The sequence below is a fragment of the Leptodactylus fuscus genome, chromosome 3, assembly GCF_031893055.1.
Source record: "Leptodactylus fuscus isolate aLepFus1 chromosome 3, aLepFus1.hap2, whole genome shotgun sequence".
Classification (NCBI taxonomy): Eukaryota; Metazoa; Chordata; class Amphibia; order Anura; family Leptodactylidae; genus Leptodactylus; species Leptodactylus fuscus.
In genome coordinates, this window is record NC_134267.1 from 137,457,907 (window position 1) to 137,474,919 (window position 17,013).

Sequence of the window (17,013 nt, forward strand, 5' to 3'; positions counted from 1 at the left end):
CTACTGACAGGGACTGACAAGGGTGTGCGCTGACTAACAACACAAGCAGCACACAGGAAACATGTAGGAAAGGAATTCCCCAAACCAATATGGGAAGGAACCATACACTAGGAAACAAACACAGGGAAACTGAGTAGAAATCAAAGGATAAGGCAATTCACTCACACAGTCAATTATACACAGAGGGAGGATTGGTGAACACAGAAGGGAAAACACAAACCAACTCGTTCACCCAAAACCTCCCAAAAACCAACCACGGAACTTCCTCTATCCAAGATAACCACCTACTCCTCCTGCTAAGGCCTAGCTCTGTAAAAGCGACACTCAGCACAGAACCATGGGAGGCATGGGTTTAAATACAGAGTAGAGACCACTCCTCCCAGGTGCAAATGGGAGGACAGACTAATCAACCAGGAAAGAAAGCAATGAACCTAAATACTCCTAACAAAATCCACATCATGATTAATTAGACTTTATAACTGAGTCATGCATGATGTTAAGGATGCTGCCCTCTAGAGGCACTGTTCTCCTAATTACATCCTAGAGAATATATTTGCATATTTTTTACCCAGAATCCCTAGCGGAGCAGGAATGACTTGTAAATCTCTGTACTGCCTATGTAGGCACACACTCTCCCTGATGTGTACGATTATCCCCTGACCCTGGTCTATAGTCTCTCACTCTGCCAAATCAGTATCCCTATGCTATGCTGAGGAAGGCCGAATAGTCCGAAACAGCGCTGTCCATGGCTGGGAATCAGTTCCTTTTGTAATAGTAATACTAATTTGGCAATTAAATCCACATCATGATTAATTAGATTTTGTAACTGAGTCACGCATGATGTTAAGGATGCTGCCCTCTAGAGGGTGGCATACAGAGTGCACTGTTCTCCTAATTATATCCTGGAGAATAGATTTGCATATTTTTTACCCAGAATCCCTAATGGAGCAGGAATGACTTGTAAGTCTCTGTACTGCCTATGTAGGCACACACTCTCCCTGATATATATGATTATCCCCTGATATAAGTTTAGGACAAGAATATTCATTAGATATTTCCGATTACGGTCTAAACAGTTCAGCATTTATTCTCTGAATAATGGCTTCACACAAAGGTCTCATACGTCTGCAGAATGTTAAACTGTAAATGCATAATGATCTTTGCTACAACCTACCTCAATACACATACATTAAAATATATATATTTCAACCAGAGGCTGAGATATTTTTATCAGTATTACTCACTCATCTCTTTCTCAGGTTGCTTATCTATCAGTTTGCCATGGATCAATGTTATCCAAATCTGCCAATAAATTTGAAAGAAAAAAAAATGTTGATGTGTGCTCCATTGTGACATTGCTTCTAAAGAACAATAAGAGCAATACAACAAAGCAAACTAACCACAAAACACATTCAAACTAAGGCTAGGTTCACACTTGCATTGGAATCTCCGTTAGATATAGGGGTCCGCAGCTAACAGTTTTTTTGGGGGAAGGGCTCTCCATCGTTTGGGTTCCCATGTGGAACTGAAGGATGTGAATTTAGCATAAAGCAACATTAATTTCACTGTCAGTAAATGGGGCTATTCACATGACAGTTATCTTGACAGTCCTTTGAAAACGTATAGTCTTCGGGTATAAGACAGCCATGAAAAATGTTTTTGATGGTTTTCAGGGCCATTTTGAAACTCTTTTGTGTGAATCTAGCCTTAGTTTCAATGTGTTTTGTTGTCAGTGAGATTGCAGTCATTAATATGATTTACTTTCTATTGCTCTCAATTGGGAGTTTTTACCATATAAGGGTGCATGCACACTACGTAACGCCGGGCGTGTATGAGAGCCGTACACGCCGGCATTACGGCAGACTGCCGAACACTTCCCATTCACTTCAATGGGAGCGCTCGTAACAGCGGCGTTTACGAGCGCTCCCATTGAAGTGAATGGGAAGCGTTCGGCAGCCCTGCTGTAACGCCGGCATGTACGGCTCTCATACACGCCCGGCGTTACGTAGTGTGCATGCACCCTTAGGCTAACTAAAAAGTCACATTAAGGCCCAATATTGCGATAATGCTGCTTTTTTAGTTGCAGATTTTGCTGCGTTTTTTTGAGCCAAACCTGGTACTGGCCACAGAAGGAATGGGAAATATCTAGGAAGCACTTCTACTTCTTCCATCTGCTCAATCCATTTCCTAATTCAAAAAAATGCAGCAAAATTTGCAAGAATGTGGGGCTTCAACCTTAGCTAAGGCCCCACATAGCGAGCCGCAGCCAAAAAAGCCTGCATCGGAAATGCACTTTCTGCAGCCTTTTTTCACAGAACATCCCCAGATTCTTATTCTGCAATGTGTGAATGGGATTAGCCAGAATATACTGTAAAACACAGTGATTTTTGCTGCATTTTGGCTGTATCTGCTGCAGCCAAAATGATGGGGTCTCAGCCTTAGGCTGCTTTCTTGTGTCTTCTCACCATTAGTAAGTAACTTTTTATTTTTATGTACATATTCAGATTCAGATAGAACGTAGCAAGATGTCTGGAAAACCCAAGCTATACTACTTCAATGGCAGAGGTAAAATGGAGTCCATACGCTGGCTGCTTGCTGCTGCTGGTGTTGAGGTTTGTTTATTTTCTATGCATTGTGTTAGAATTCAGATACTTTATATCTATAGTAGTTTTATTAGCTAAAGCAACTGAAAATTATTATTCTCAGAAAATGTTTTCTTCCCCAGTTTGAAGAAGAGTATGTTGAAACCAGAAAACAATATGAAGCACTACTTCAAGGTATTCTCAATATTATTATTGTTACTCTTAATTTTAACAATGTTTCAATTTCTATTTGGCAGTTCGTGGCCGAAATAATAAGGCACTGGAGTAAAACTAGTTTAAAAAAGGGCGCACCTGCAAAGAATATGGCCAAAAAAGGGACAGATGATAAATTACCCCAAAGGTGTACTGAAATCAGCAGTGTCACAATTTGCAAAAATGTCCGCCTTTAGACTTTAATTAGACTAGCATTATGATTTCCATTCTTAACAAAGCTACAGCATGACAGCTATAACTGATCCATAGAAAACCTGACAGATCACAGTGACACATAATGGGATCCTTCAGGTTTTGTCAGGGTTCAGGGAACGGCTGATGACTTCATGTCAGAATGACTGGATGCTAATCTAGCATCAGTCAGAAGTCTGGATACAAGTCTTAGCTAGAACATATACTGTAAACCACAATTATTACTAGAGATGAGCAAATGTTTTAAGATTCTACTTGTATTTAATTTGGGTCCAAACGGGTTTGTACAGAAGTACAAATTACCTTAAGGCTGAGACCCTGCGTTACAGAAATTCACCTTTTTCTATTGTAGATTTTGCTTTTTTTTTTTTTTTTTTTTTTAAAGCCTGGAGTAGGTGGAGCAGAAGGTAGAAGTACTTCCTATATACTTCCGATTTCTTTTGTAGCCATTCTTGGCTTTGGCTCAAGAAACCGTAGCAAAATCTTCAACCAAAAAAGTTGTGTTTCTGTAATGTGTGGCCTCGCTTTAAACAATCGTGTATTCTGATGCTAGGTTCGCACTAGCGTTCGGCTTTCCGTCGTTCAGGTCTGCATAGGGAACGAAAGACGGAGAGCCTATCCACTTAAATACCAGTTACCTGTGGACCCCATAGACTTTAATGGGGTTTGCTGGGTGTCTGTTGGGTTTCCACCAGATTTTTACCGAGTCCGGTGAAGAGAAAAGTCCTCCTTGCAAGACTTTTCTCTCTGCCAATTTTAGGTGACATCTCCTATGCAGACTCTAACGCAGATGTGAACCTAGAGCCTGAGATGTTCTAGGATTCCAGCTAACATCATTCTGGCTCTCTAATGCAAACATAGCTTAGCAGTGTCAAAGTGGACACAATAGATATGGTTATGGGTAAACAGATGATAGCCAGATATCTCTTCTCTGTCTATTTTGCTCCTACTTGCTGATGGGGTCATCTCTCTAACCCCTGGCCCTCCTTCTGTCACTAACTTTTTCTCTTTTTGCACACATAGAGGTCCCTCTAACCTCATCAATATTCACTGTGTTCCCTCTACTTATTTTTCTCCTGCCCCTTTTAACAGCTCTCTCTGGAATGCTCGCACAGTGTGTAACAATCTAGAATATATTAATGACTTATTCCATAGGAAATCTTTCGAGCTGCTAGCCCTTACTGACTCCTGGATACAGCAGTCTGATACAGCCTCCCCTGTTGTTCTGTCTCATGGTGGCCTACATTTCTCACAAACTTTTAGGCTTGTCAACAGGCAGGGTGGAGGAGTAGGCTTACTTCTATGGATGGGTTCACACTAGCGTCGCTGTCCGACTGCTAGTGTCCAATGCTAATATCCGCGTAAGATTTTAGCATCGGACACTAGCTGTGTCCATTTACAATTTGCATTATTTTAAATAGGATATTATGTAGTGTCCTTTACTGTCCATGTGTGTCCTTAAGTGTCCGTTTACAAAGATGTCCGATTTTTCAAGCAGGCAGCTAAATCCTACATGTAGGATTTAGCTATCCGCTTGAAAAATCGGACATCTTTGTAAACACAGCTAGTGTCTGATGCTAAAATCTTGTGCGGACATTAGCATCGGACACTAGCTGTCGGACACTGACGCTAGTGTGAACCCAGCCTAACTCTTCAGTGCACTTTTCAGCTGTTTCTATTACTTCAATAGGAGTAGACTGCACACACTGCCTGTCCACAGTAGGAGCTTCCGTCACCTCGAGCCTGCCGTAATAGCTGATCTGTGCAGGGTCCGGGTGTTGGACTCCCACAGATCAGATGCTGATGACCTATCCACTTTTATATTTTCAGAGGGAGCCTTGTTGTTTCAACAAACACCAATGGTGGAAATCGATGGAATGAAACTTGTCCAGACTAAAGCTATTCTCCAATATATTGCTGCAAAGTATAATCTATATGGGAATGACCTGAAGGAGAGAGCTCTGTAAGAATTTATTTTATTTTCATTCCAAAGAAGCAGAACCTGTCAACAGAACCTAGCATATCGACCCGACATTGTTTTCTCCTTGTGAATTGGTGTTTCCATTGATGAGACATTGCTGTTTTTGTCTATATGAAAATTATGTCTTTAAAGCAAGCAGGGTGTTTCTGTTCTGTTCAGCCTCCCACTGATCTGTGCTGCTCTCTGCCGCTCCCTCCTTCCTCCGATTGATAGGACCAGACAGAGTATACGTAATCTCTACTGGATCTGAGTTCTGTCCCACTCACTGCTGCTTACATTCTCAGCACATGTGCAGCATATGAAGCTCAGTCCAGCTAAGTATCACAGCATTGTGCTCATTTGCATTTTCACAAAAACAAGGGTGGGTATGGAGGAAACAACTGACAAGGAGAAAACACTGTTTTAGGCCAGTTGCTGCAACCAGCCTGCCGTGAATTAAAAGCACAGGCTGCACATGGGTGACACGGGGATGTCCCCGTGTGCCTCCCGTGGACGCGCCATGCTTCCGTGGCTCCTTTCATTAAATGAAATAGAACGGTCAAGTGTACAGGTCCGTAGAAAAGAATGTGTCAGTGTGCGATACATGAAATACATACTGACCCAAACCACAGTCATCTGTAAAGGGCCTTATACTTATATCTTGCTTACTTGTATTGTCACCTCCCACAGAATCACACTAGCAGGCACAGTTAGCAGGCCCCTCATAAAATAAATAGTTAGATGGGTGAGCAAAGCAGCCTGTGAGGAAGGGGTTTTAAGAAGGGCCTCGTTGAGGTGCAAGTGGCAGTGTCTAGATAGGACTGGCATGCGAGACATGTACACCATCACTAGGGAGTGGTCAGAACAAGAGATGAGGCCGACTTCTGCCCCAGAGAGTAAGCGGAGAGCCAAGGGATTACCAAGGAAATAATCAATCCTGGTGTAAAGGTTAGGGGTGTGAGAGAAGAAGTTATAGGAGAAACTCGTGGGATTACCAACACACCATAAATCATACAGGGTATGGCATTTTATCAGTCGATGGAAATCTCTGGCGAGCCTGGATTATGAATCCTGTAGAGGTCTATCATCCATAGATAGCCTTCAGAGATAATCATTCTAAAATCACTGCCAAGAAGCCAGGCCACATCAGAGTTAGGCTGGTCTTACATGACCATAATGATTCTACAGTCCGCATGTTGCTGATGAGCAACACTAGTTGCTGATCGGCAACATACACTTCGCAGATGATCATGTCCTTTCGTACTCACCCATAGAGTTCTATGGGCGAGTCCGTGCAGTGCCGCAATTCACGGGCATTACAGGCATGCTCTATAAATTGAGGACCATGGTTGCGGCCCGGCCACACCGCGGAAAAAATATCCGGTGGTGTAAAAGGCCGCATTGAGTATAATGTGTCTGCAATTAAAAACCCTCAATTGTGAACCATTTGTGGACTTACATTACGGTCATGTAAGACCAGCCTAAGTCCGCAGACGATTCACAGCAGAGGAAAGGAATCTGGGAAACCATGGAGCAGGCCCTCCAGTACAATATACCTGCCCTGGGGATCAAGATGAGAAGCGGTGACTGAGATAGGGCAGGAGTGTGATAGAATTATGGCCACTGTGGCCCTCTGGTGACTGTGAAAGGTAAAAAAGCAGTAGGAAATAGTGTTGCACAAAATGGAAAGTGCCACAGTGGCCGTAGTCAGTCATTACATCTGCCTGGAGAAAGCAGACACCTCTTAGTACTGGAACCCAGACCCTTAACATTCAAAGTTACACACTTAACTATTGGGAGGCAAAAATAGAGGAGGCACAAATGTAAAGGCAGGTGTCATCCATTTCACCTAGAGTGAAGAGGAACCACACGGGGACACTGTGCCGTCCGTAGCTGAGAAACTGATTTGGTTATAACCCCGCATTATGCAGTAAAGACTTCTGGGAAAGTTGGGCATGATTTTCAGAGTGCTTCCCATAGAGGGCAGCATAACAGAGACACTGTCTCCCTGTTTACATCTTGGGAGACAGATTTGCATATTCTTCCCATGTTCCTTTGCAGTGGAGCAACTATGGCTGTATAAGTCTCCACACACCTGAAAAGGTGGTCTCTCCCTAAGGATAGACGTTATCCCCATAATCTGGTCTCTCAGCCTCTCACTTCTACCAAATCAAATCTCTCGAGGCTGTGCTGATGAAGTCCAATCAGACAGAAACGGTGCCCTCTGTAGCTGAGAAATTGATTCAGTTATAACCTTGCATTATGCAGTAAAGACTTCTGAGAAAGTTGGGCATGATGTTCTGAGTGCTTCCTGTAGAGGGCAGCATAACAGAGGCAATGTCTCCCTGTTTACATCTTGGGAGACAGATTTGCATATTCCTCCCATGTTCCCTTGAAGTGGAGCAACTATGGCTGTATAAATCGCCACACACCTGAAAGGTGGTCTTTCTCTAAGGATGGACGTTATCCCCATAATCTGGTCTCTCACTTCTACCAAATCAAATCTCTCGAGGCTGCGCTGATGAAATCCAACCAGATAGAAACGGTGCCGTCCGTAGCTGAGAAATTGATTTGGTTATAACCTTGCATCATGGAGTAAAGACTTCTGGGAAAGTTGGGCATGATGTTCAGGGTGCTTCCCATAGAGGACAGCATAACAGAGGCACTGTCTCCCTGTTAACATCTTGGGAGACAGATTTGCATATTACTCCCAAAAAGAAGTGAGGGAAGGTGAGTATAAATGTTTTTTTGTTTTTTTGTTTTTTTTTTAATATAATACATCCTCCTATTATACTTTGGGGTCTGAATAGACCACAGAGTATAATAATTTCACTTCCAGTTCTATCTGAAACAAATCAAGGACCCAAGTCACCTGAAGTCAAAAAGAAACAAATCTTGGAAGGTTCTCCCATCTCTACATGGGAGATTCAGTCTTTCAGAAATCACTTTTCTCCAAAACTGGACACTCTGCAGGAAGTACAGGGATTGGACTGCAGAGGACTGGGGTAAGTTATTTTGTTTTATGAAGCCTGTTCAGACTGTTTGTTTTCAGTATGTACTTTAGTCAGAAGCATCCAACTACAAGATCAAAAAAAAAAAAAAAAACTTGTGGAAAACAAAATTTGTGCTAGTCTCAAAATTGCGGCCACGACTGTACACATTGTGTTATGGCAGTAAACTTCGTCAGTGGAAATACTTTGCAACTCAGTTTGTTTTATTTTCCTGTTTTTAGAATTGATATGTATGTAGGAGGGACCACTGATCTTATGGACCTCATCATACGTTACCCATTCATCCAGCCAGAGTTACAAGAGGAGCACCTCAATACCATTCTGCACAAGGCAAACAACAGATACTTTCCAGTTTATGAAACGGTAAAGCCTTTGTTACCACATTAGCCTCTAGACATGTTTTGTTATTACAACCCAGGGCTCAGCAGTGTGGAGATTGCACAGTTAATAGTAGGCCCAAGATGGTAGCCACATTGTTCATGGTGGCTTTTGGTACCAAATCCTATTATGGACCTAGTCTGGCACACTGATAAGGGGATCACACACAAGGTCTAGACCAGGGTTCGGCAACCACCGGCACGCATGCCAAGAGTGCCCCGCAAAATATATTTCTCTGGCATGGCAGCACAGCAGTTTCGACAAGACCAAATACATCTAAACGAAACTCTTAGGGTGCATTCACACTGAGTAAACGCTAGCTTATTCTGAACGTAAAACACGTTCAGAATAAGCGGCGTCTAAAGCAGCTCCATTCATTTCTATGGGAGCGGGGATACGAGCGCTCCCCATAGAAATGAATGGGCTGCTTCTTTCACTCCGTGCAGTCCCATTGAAGTGAATGGGGAGTGCCGGCGTATACGGCAAGCTCTGCTCATGCCGGAGCGTACACGCCGGCACTCCCCATTCACTTCAATGGGACTGCACGGAGTGAAAGAAGCAGCCCATTCATTTCTATGGGGAGCGCTCGTATCCCCGCTCCCATAGAGATGAATGGAACTGCTTTAGACGCCGCTTATTCTGAACGTGTTTTACGTTCAGAATAAGCTAGCGTTTACTCAGTGTGAATGCACCCTTATTATTATACTCTAAAAACTCACCTTCCTTGGATTCTGGTGTGGTTCCCTGTTCTCTTTGGAGCCTGCGCCTCACATCAGAGATTGGTCATAGGGCTTCAGGGGTAACGTCGGCGTCATGATCCATAAGGATCTGAAGAGACCCCAACGTATAATAATAGCTTGTTAGTAGAGAACCCCCAAAATGTCATGTTCAGCTGAACCCAAATTTTTGGAGAATTTATTGGGGATACTATGTGGGAGGGTCAATATTGGACATTATACTATGCGAAGGAGCCGCTATGGGACATTATACTGTGTGGAGGTGTGTTTTTGCCCCCCAAAAAACTGCAGGCCGTTCTCCATTAAAAATTCTTGCATTTTTGTGCAAAAAAAACACTACGCGAATATTTTACATTGAAATGAAAGTACCAGCGACCTAGGATGTGGTATACAGTATGTGGTATAAGACTTTAATATAGGGGTCGTCAGTCTTACAATTATTGCACTGCACTCCGAGTACCTCATCTTTGATTTTAGAATTTAAATCAATGTGTAGTGGTGTTTCAGGGTGCCATTGGTGTTATGTACAAATGATGGCACAGGAGACAGAATGGCAGTTGAAAAAGGTGTAGCTTGCAGCTAAGTTTACTTGACACAGTTTCACCTAGTTACAAAGCAACATGAAGGCACAATTCACTCACTGTAGCAGGCTCCACTTGTATAGCACTTTACTCCTGACTAGTGCTCTTCATCTCTTAGGGCGTTAACGCCGCTATGTGCAAAAAGCACACAAAAAACGGCTGGCGTTACTCTGTGTGAATACAGCCTTATTCTGTCTTCTGACCTTTTCCACTGTCTCGACGTGCGACTGCCTGTTAACCCTATCTGTCACTATCTAGTCTGAAGAGCTGAAGAAGCTTTTGTACAAGCTAAGGCCCGGTTCACATCTGCGTTTGGTATTTCGTTCGGGGAGTCTGCTTGGGGGCCCCCTGAACGGAATACTGAACGCATTAAAAAGTGGTGAGCAATAAAAGCATACAGACCCTATAGACTATAATAGGGTCCGTATATCTTCCGCGCGGTGTCTGCACGAATCATGCAAAGAGAAAAGTAGTTCATTAAGTGTTTTTCTCTCCACATGACTCATGCAGAAACCACACAGACCCCATTATAGTCTATTGGGTCCATGTGTTTTCTTAGCTAACCGCTTTTTAATGCGTATAGGTTTCCATTCAGAGGGTTCCCAAGCGGAGTTCCCAAACAGAATACTCAACGCAGATGTGGACTAGGCCTCACTCCCTTCTTTGCAAACTCTAGTCTGAGGCGAACATGAAGTCACCTTTTGGCTGAAGGCTAAGGACTCCTCTCACCTTTTAGGAAACCCAGAGCATAAACCAATCCTGCCTGCATAAAAATGTATGATTAACTCCAGCATACAGCATAAAGCTAAAAAAAGGAGATAACCAGTATCAAACATTACAAAACATTAAAAACAGTACAAACATATTATACATTCATAAAACATTTAGTACTTAGCCGTAGTCCCTTTTGGGGAACACTGCAATACCCTGAACATCTATGTGATATTTTTATGTTATCATAACCACAGTATCTTAAAATGAGGCCTGAGCTAAAAAGAGACTTTTTAGTGTTATTGATTGATTGTTAAAACTCGTATATGTATATATGTTGCATGGTTGTTTCTGTAGTATGATTCATGGATTCTGCTGTCTGCAAAACATAGTCTCTGCTTCAGTGTATGTTTAAAATGTAAAAAAAAAATTAAAATGTAAAAAAAATAAATAAATAAATTCAATGTAAAAATATTGCATAAAAATATCTTTCCTTGTAAAATCTTATTCTTTGAACACTGCCCTCTCCTGTCAGTTTTCGGTATTTGAACAGTGTTGTATCCTAATAATGTTGTCAAAACACACGTGAAAGTGCCATGATTTTCATAAGAAATTTTTATTACAAACTTCATTGATATTGTTTTGTCATTACATTGCTGATTCTCCTTGGATAATCAGAGTCACTTTTAGCTGAATCAATCTTTATATTGCAGATCCTGAAAGATCACGGTGAGAAGTACCTAGTTGGAAATCGGTTTTCCTGGGCTGATGTCCACCTGCTGGAGGTTATCCTAATGGTGGAAGAAAAGTGCGCTGATGTACTCACGAATTTTCCTCTCCTTAATGTAGGTTTATCTGGGTTGTAGATAAAATGTATACTCTGCCAGGGTTAGCTCCATGTCTGTGTGGGCCCTTGGACAACAGAGCCTCAGGGGGCCCCTTCTGGAGCAACTCATACCCACTCACCTCAGAAAAACAACCAAAATTGAGTGTTTCTTTTTTTACTCAGGCAGACTTCCTGGAGTAGACTGTAATACAGTCCATTCCATACAAGTAGATGGAACCTGTTCAGACATCGGAAAGTAACAAGGAATTTAAAGCAGACATCCGCCTCTATCATACAGAGGAGATGATCAGTCACTGAGTAGGACCGCCTACTAGACTCCTAAAAAGAGCAGAGATATAAATGAATAAAATAGAAGTATTAGGCTAAGGCCCCATGTTGCGGAACCATATCGGAAGAAATATGCGTTTTACAGTACCAGCAAAGTGAAGAAGATTTTGATTTAATCTTATCCACACAAATTCTGGGGGGGGGGGAAAAGCTACGGACAAGCAACTTTTTGAAATCACAAATGTTTTCCCTATAGGTTTAATAAAGTGAAGTAAAAAAGCTGTGAAATACAAAACTCTATGAAAAATGCTACAGAAAAAAAAGCAACATGTTTTTGCTGTGTTTTTTGTTATAGTAGCGTTTCCCTACGTGGGGCCTTAACCTTGCTGAATCTTTTATCACAATATATATACTGTATATGTCAATCTGCTTAGCCCCTCTTGCTCTATAACATACCCCTGGCAGTTCAGTCACCATGTTTATAGTGACAGTAACTTGTAATTGCCCAACTTCTTACAAAATGTATACAGTTGAGCATTTTCATAAACAATCCAAATGTCCACATCTTTTTATGTAAGATATAGAAAAAAGAAATATTGTAAGTTATAGAGAAAAAGCATTTTATATTTGATGCCTTTTATTGGATATTGTATTTATTTCAATTCAATTTCAATTATTTAGGACTTTAAAACAAGAATAAGTGAAATTCCTACTATCAAGGCTTTCCTTCAACCTGGAAGTCAGCGGAAACCGGTGCCCGATGAGAAATATGTGCAAACAGTGAGGACAGTTCTCCAATTCTAACCACTAAAGTCACCTAATAAAGATGGACCAAGAACTGGAACGTTGTACCAAGCGAGGGCAGCCCTACAGTCATAGATCCCTAGAAGTTTTGTCCACAGTTTTTTTTTCTATAGTCTTTTCTGTATTCCATTTTAGTATGTTATGAAGTGCACACACAAAAAGTTACTACAGCGCTCTGCTCGGATCCATAGCATTGCTGCTAACACCCACCGATCTGCTGTGTATAAAAATATATGACAGTGAAGTTATTGGTTTACATTTGATCAAATTGTATAAGCCCATCTGCCAACGACAAGGTGACCTCTTTTAGATGAGATCCTATACTAAAATGACTCACCTCCCTTTGAGCCAATCTTATGAAGTGTCACTGGTATAACGCTATATCCTCATGACTGAGTTTTGCCCATCATACTGAGTTTTACGTGTTTATGGTGCTATACTGTCCCTTACTATAATCACTACAGGTCAGTATGTCACTGGGAGGCAGGGGCTCCTAGCACCATAGATAACTATATTGCTAGGAGTTTCTCTCCTGGCATGATGTTCAGGACAGAAAATCTGACACACACGGACCTAATTGTAGTTGTTATACTAATGTGACTAGAAATAAAGCTGTGACAATTTAACACACAATTACATGTTTGTGTATTTATTTGTAATCTTTGATATGATACTTGCATCTTATTTTCATCTTATATCACAGTTACAAGGTCAGACCGCTTCCCACATGCTCTTCACTTACACAGTGGCAATGTTATCGCCTCCACTATGGGTAATGTTACATAGCAAAGATGAAACTGCACAGTCAACATTAGTACACGCTTTCTTGCATTGAAAAATTGTATTACTGCTTGAAGTCATAAATCTTAAGTGTCTTTAGTAGAAAAACTTCAAGAAACCAAGGTCAAGTTACACTGTAAAGCCACATTCAGATGGCTGTAATGCATGTTGGTTATACATTCTGTATTATGGCTGCAAATTCTGTCCCAACTGCTGGTCTGTTCTAGACTTACAGCCTAGATGCTGCTGCTAGTATGGGTCATTAAACAGGACTTGTGGACATAATATAGAATATATAACGGACATATTACAGCCATCTGAATGTAGCCTAAGATACAGCTCAGTGTATTGTTGTCAGGATCTATTCTGTGCTATTGATTGCCAGGGAGACCCACACATAAGCGGGGAGAACATACAAAGTGCCTTTGATTGGATTCAAACCCGTAACCCCGGTAATTCAAGGCAATAGGTGCTATATGCTTAACTGGTAATAACAGGACCCATGAGACATATAATAGGACTGTATACCTGGCAAAGGTGTTTCAGCCTCTTCTACACAGCTATAAACTGGTTTCCCAGTTTGATCATCTCCCATTCCTGCACAGTAGAGATGGATCGTTGGCTGCAGAGCTCAGAACAGCACTGGGTCTATAGCACACGGCAGAAGACTCAGCAAAGAGGAAGGGGCCGTCCTGCAGGAGGAAGTCTGGAAGGAAGAGAGGTAAGAATAACGGGCCTGTGACTTGGTCTGAGTTAGTTGGAAAGGGCTAGTAGTGGCCAGGATAGCTAGAGAGACAGGGAGGGAGTGTATGGGAGGAAGGGAGAGAGGAAGAGGGGAGTGAGGTGAGAGGGAGTTAGTGTGGAAGTTACATAGCAGGAAGCTGAATGATGTAACCAAATGCAGAACATGCCAGGAGCTCCCAGAGACACCCAGAAATCACTCAAAACACTTCTAGAGGTGTTTGGGTGTATTTGTTAACCCATTAATAGCACTAACAGACCTTTTTTTTTTCCCCGGAAAATTCCTTTAAGGGACAACAGACGTCGCTTTCAGGGACAACACACTTTGGAATTGCTCCGGGACATCCCGATTTTTTTTTGTAATAAGAAACAGGCAGAAATTTGATGCAGACAAAACAGTGAACACTAAAACACAGCCGAAAATAAAGAGAAATTCTACAGATATGACTAATAAACATACAAATGTATTGGTTAAGATTGTGGCGGAGCTACCACCAGAGGGCAGCAACAACTTTTTGTACAAAAGCAATTTTTTATTCAACAAAAGCCAATGGAGAAAAATATACCCTAGAATGGCTTGTGTATACTATCCTCAAAAGGCCACGTTTTTTGCTTTGTTTGTAAACTCTTTCCAAATATTGCATCTTCTGCAACAGCATTAACTTCTGAAGGGTTTAATGATTGGAAAAACCCTGCTATCATTCATACTCATGAAAATTCGGAAAATCATAGGAATGCTATGTTAACGTACTTAACAAATATACATCTCTGGACCAGACAGTACCTCCCTGCTGGCCAGAGTTCCAGATTGCTTAGCGGCTGTAGCCTCCTTCCTCTCCTCCCGCTTTCTCAAACTGAACATGGAGAAAACAGAGTTTATCATCTTCAGCCCATCCTGTATGGCCCCTCCACCTGACCCATCTATCAAAGTTAACAGAACCACAATTACCCCTGTCCAACAGGCCCGATGCCTTGGGGTAACCTTGGACTCTGACCTATCCTTCAAGTCACACGTTCAAACCCTCAACACCTCCTGCCGCCTCCAGCTCAAGAACATCCATCGAATCCGCTCCTTCCTCACCCCTGAAACTACCAAGATGCTCGTCCTGGCCCTCATAATCTCCAGCTTAGTCTACTGCAACACCCTTCTCCATGGACTCCCAGCTAACACCCTCGCCCCCCTCCAGTCCACCTTAATCTGCGCTGCTCATTTAATTCACCTCTCCCCCCCCCCCCTCCCCGATCCTCATCGGCTGCTCCCCTCTGCCAGTCCCTCCACTGGTTACCTATAGCCCAGCGAATTGAGTTCAAGCTATTAACGTTAACATTCAAAGCGATCTACAACCTGGCCCCTCCATATATCTCTGGCCTAATCTCCCGCTACCTACCCACACGTAACCTCCGAACCTCCAAAGACCTCCTACTCCGCTCTGCTCTCATCCACTCCTCACACAACCACCTCCAAGATTTCTCCTGTGCATCCCCCATACTCTGGAACTCCTTACCAAGACACATAAGACTGACCCCCACAATCACAGGCTTCAAGAAGGCCCTGAAGACTCACCTATTCAGGAAGGCCTACAACCTCCAATAACACTATCACCGCACCGCCATCTGTACAGTCTCCCCCTCTCCTTCTGTCTCTACCCCCCTCCCCTCATAGATTGTAAGCCCTCGCGGGCATGGCCCTCTACCCCACTGTGCCAGTCGCTCACTGTTAGTATTATATCTACCTGTATATTCTGTGTATTGTATGTAAACCCCCAAATGTAAAGCACCATGGAATTAATATTATATAAATTTATATTTATATAAATATTATATAAGTGTTATATAAATAAGCAACAATAATAATAATAACAAGAGTAAAAGGGAAAACTTTAACTTCAAAGCTAGAGGAAGAAATAAGAAAAGAGCAGCTATACTGGCGTTACGTTATACAAAGAGTTTTCGCTGTAATTTGCACTCTTGCAGAGCGAGGCTTATCATTTAGAGGAAACAATGAATTTTATTATCTCTAATGTAATTTACAAACTTAAAAATGGGAGGTGAAAGGGCCTCATAAGTGGAATAGCCTAGGACCTCTTTTCATCAAAATCTGGCACTTCTGGTAGCCCTGGTCATTTTCTAAGCTGTGATCCTAGTGACTGGTCTCTGGGCTGCCTGAAAAGTGAGCAGTGCAAGAAGCAAGCAGAGGTAGTCATTCTCAAGGGTGCAGGCGCAGACTGGCCCAGCGAAGAGCTGGGTCCAAAAATAGCAGGGCTATTCTTCTTGTCAAAATGATGAACACTGGTGAAACAGCAGTCATTCTAAGTCATTGGGGTACCTTATATAACATCCTTCACTTATTATTTTTATTTTCCTGCTGCTATGACTGACTCAAAGACTATATATTTCTACTGTCACTGTTATAATAGCCTGGCTTAGCAGACGCAGATCTGAGTTGAAATCGGGACATACCTCCCTCCAACCGGGACCGCGGGACATGTCACCCAAATCGTGACTGTCCCGCGGAAATCGGGACGGTTGGGAGGTATGCACTGTGGAGATCGCTGCCCAATATGTGTCCAGCTACAACCAACTGAGGGGAATATAAAACCCCATGGACTGTTATACCCTCTAATCACCCATTTACCCCTGGACATTTCTGCCCCCTCTAATTAGCCACTTCCATATATATCTTACCCAGTGGCGTAACTATCACCATAGCAGCAGAGGCAGCTTGCACAGGGCCCGGGACATTAGGGGCCCGGTGACAGCCGCTACTGCTGCTATCATTATACTCAGGGGTCTTTTGCAGGGGCCACTATGGGGTACAATACTGTGTGCAGGGGTCACTATGGGGCATAATACTGTGTGTAGGGGCCACTATGGGGGATAATACTGTGTGGCAGGGCCACTATGGGGGATAATACTGTGTGGAGGGGCCACTAAGGGACATAATACTGTATGCAGGGGCCACTAAGGGACATAATACTGTGTGAAGGGGCCACTATGGGGGATAATACTGTGTGGAGGGGCCACTAAGGGACATAATACTGTGTGCAGGGGCCACTATGGAGTATAATATTGTGTGCAGGCACCACTATGGGGCATAATAGAGCGCGCAGGAATGTGTAGGAGGGGGTTAGTAGGAGGGGGCATGTCAAAAGTTCGCCACGGGGACCCGCCATTCCTAGTTACTGATC

General features: G+C 42.7%; 1 protein-coding gene across 4 annotated transcripts in view; it reads left to right on the plus strand.

Moving 5' to 3' along the window:
- The window catches only part of LOC142197821 (glutathione S-transferase 3-like), an 80,768-nt gene extending 67,867 nt beyond the window's left edge, over positions 1-12,901 (plus strand). Inside the window, exons 2-7 of one of the 4 annotated variants that reach the window (XM_075268433.1) lie at positions 2,515-2,612; positions 2,726-2,777; positions 4,839-4,971; positions 8,201-8,342; positions 11,100-11,231; positions 12,182-12,901. In XM_075268433.1, coding sequence (XP_075124534.1) covers positions 2,526-2,612; positions 2,726-2,777; positions 4,839-4,971; positions 8,201-8,342; positions 11,100-11,231; positions 12,182-12,304 — 669 coding nt within the window. In that variant the 5' untranslated portion in view covers positions 2,515-2,525 and the 3' untranslated portion in view covers positions 12,305-12,901. Of the gene's footprint in view, positions 1-2,496; positions 2,613-2,725; positions 2,778-4,838; positions 4,972-8,200; positions 8,343-11,099; positions 11,232-12,181 lie in introns of all 4 variants that reach the window. The other 3 variants (XM_075268430.1, XM_075268431.1, XM_075268432.1) reach the window with 3 other exon arrangements.
- The last annotated feature ends 4,112 nt before the right edge of the window (positions 12,902-17,013 follow it).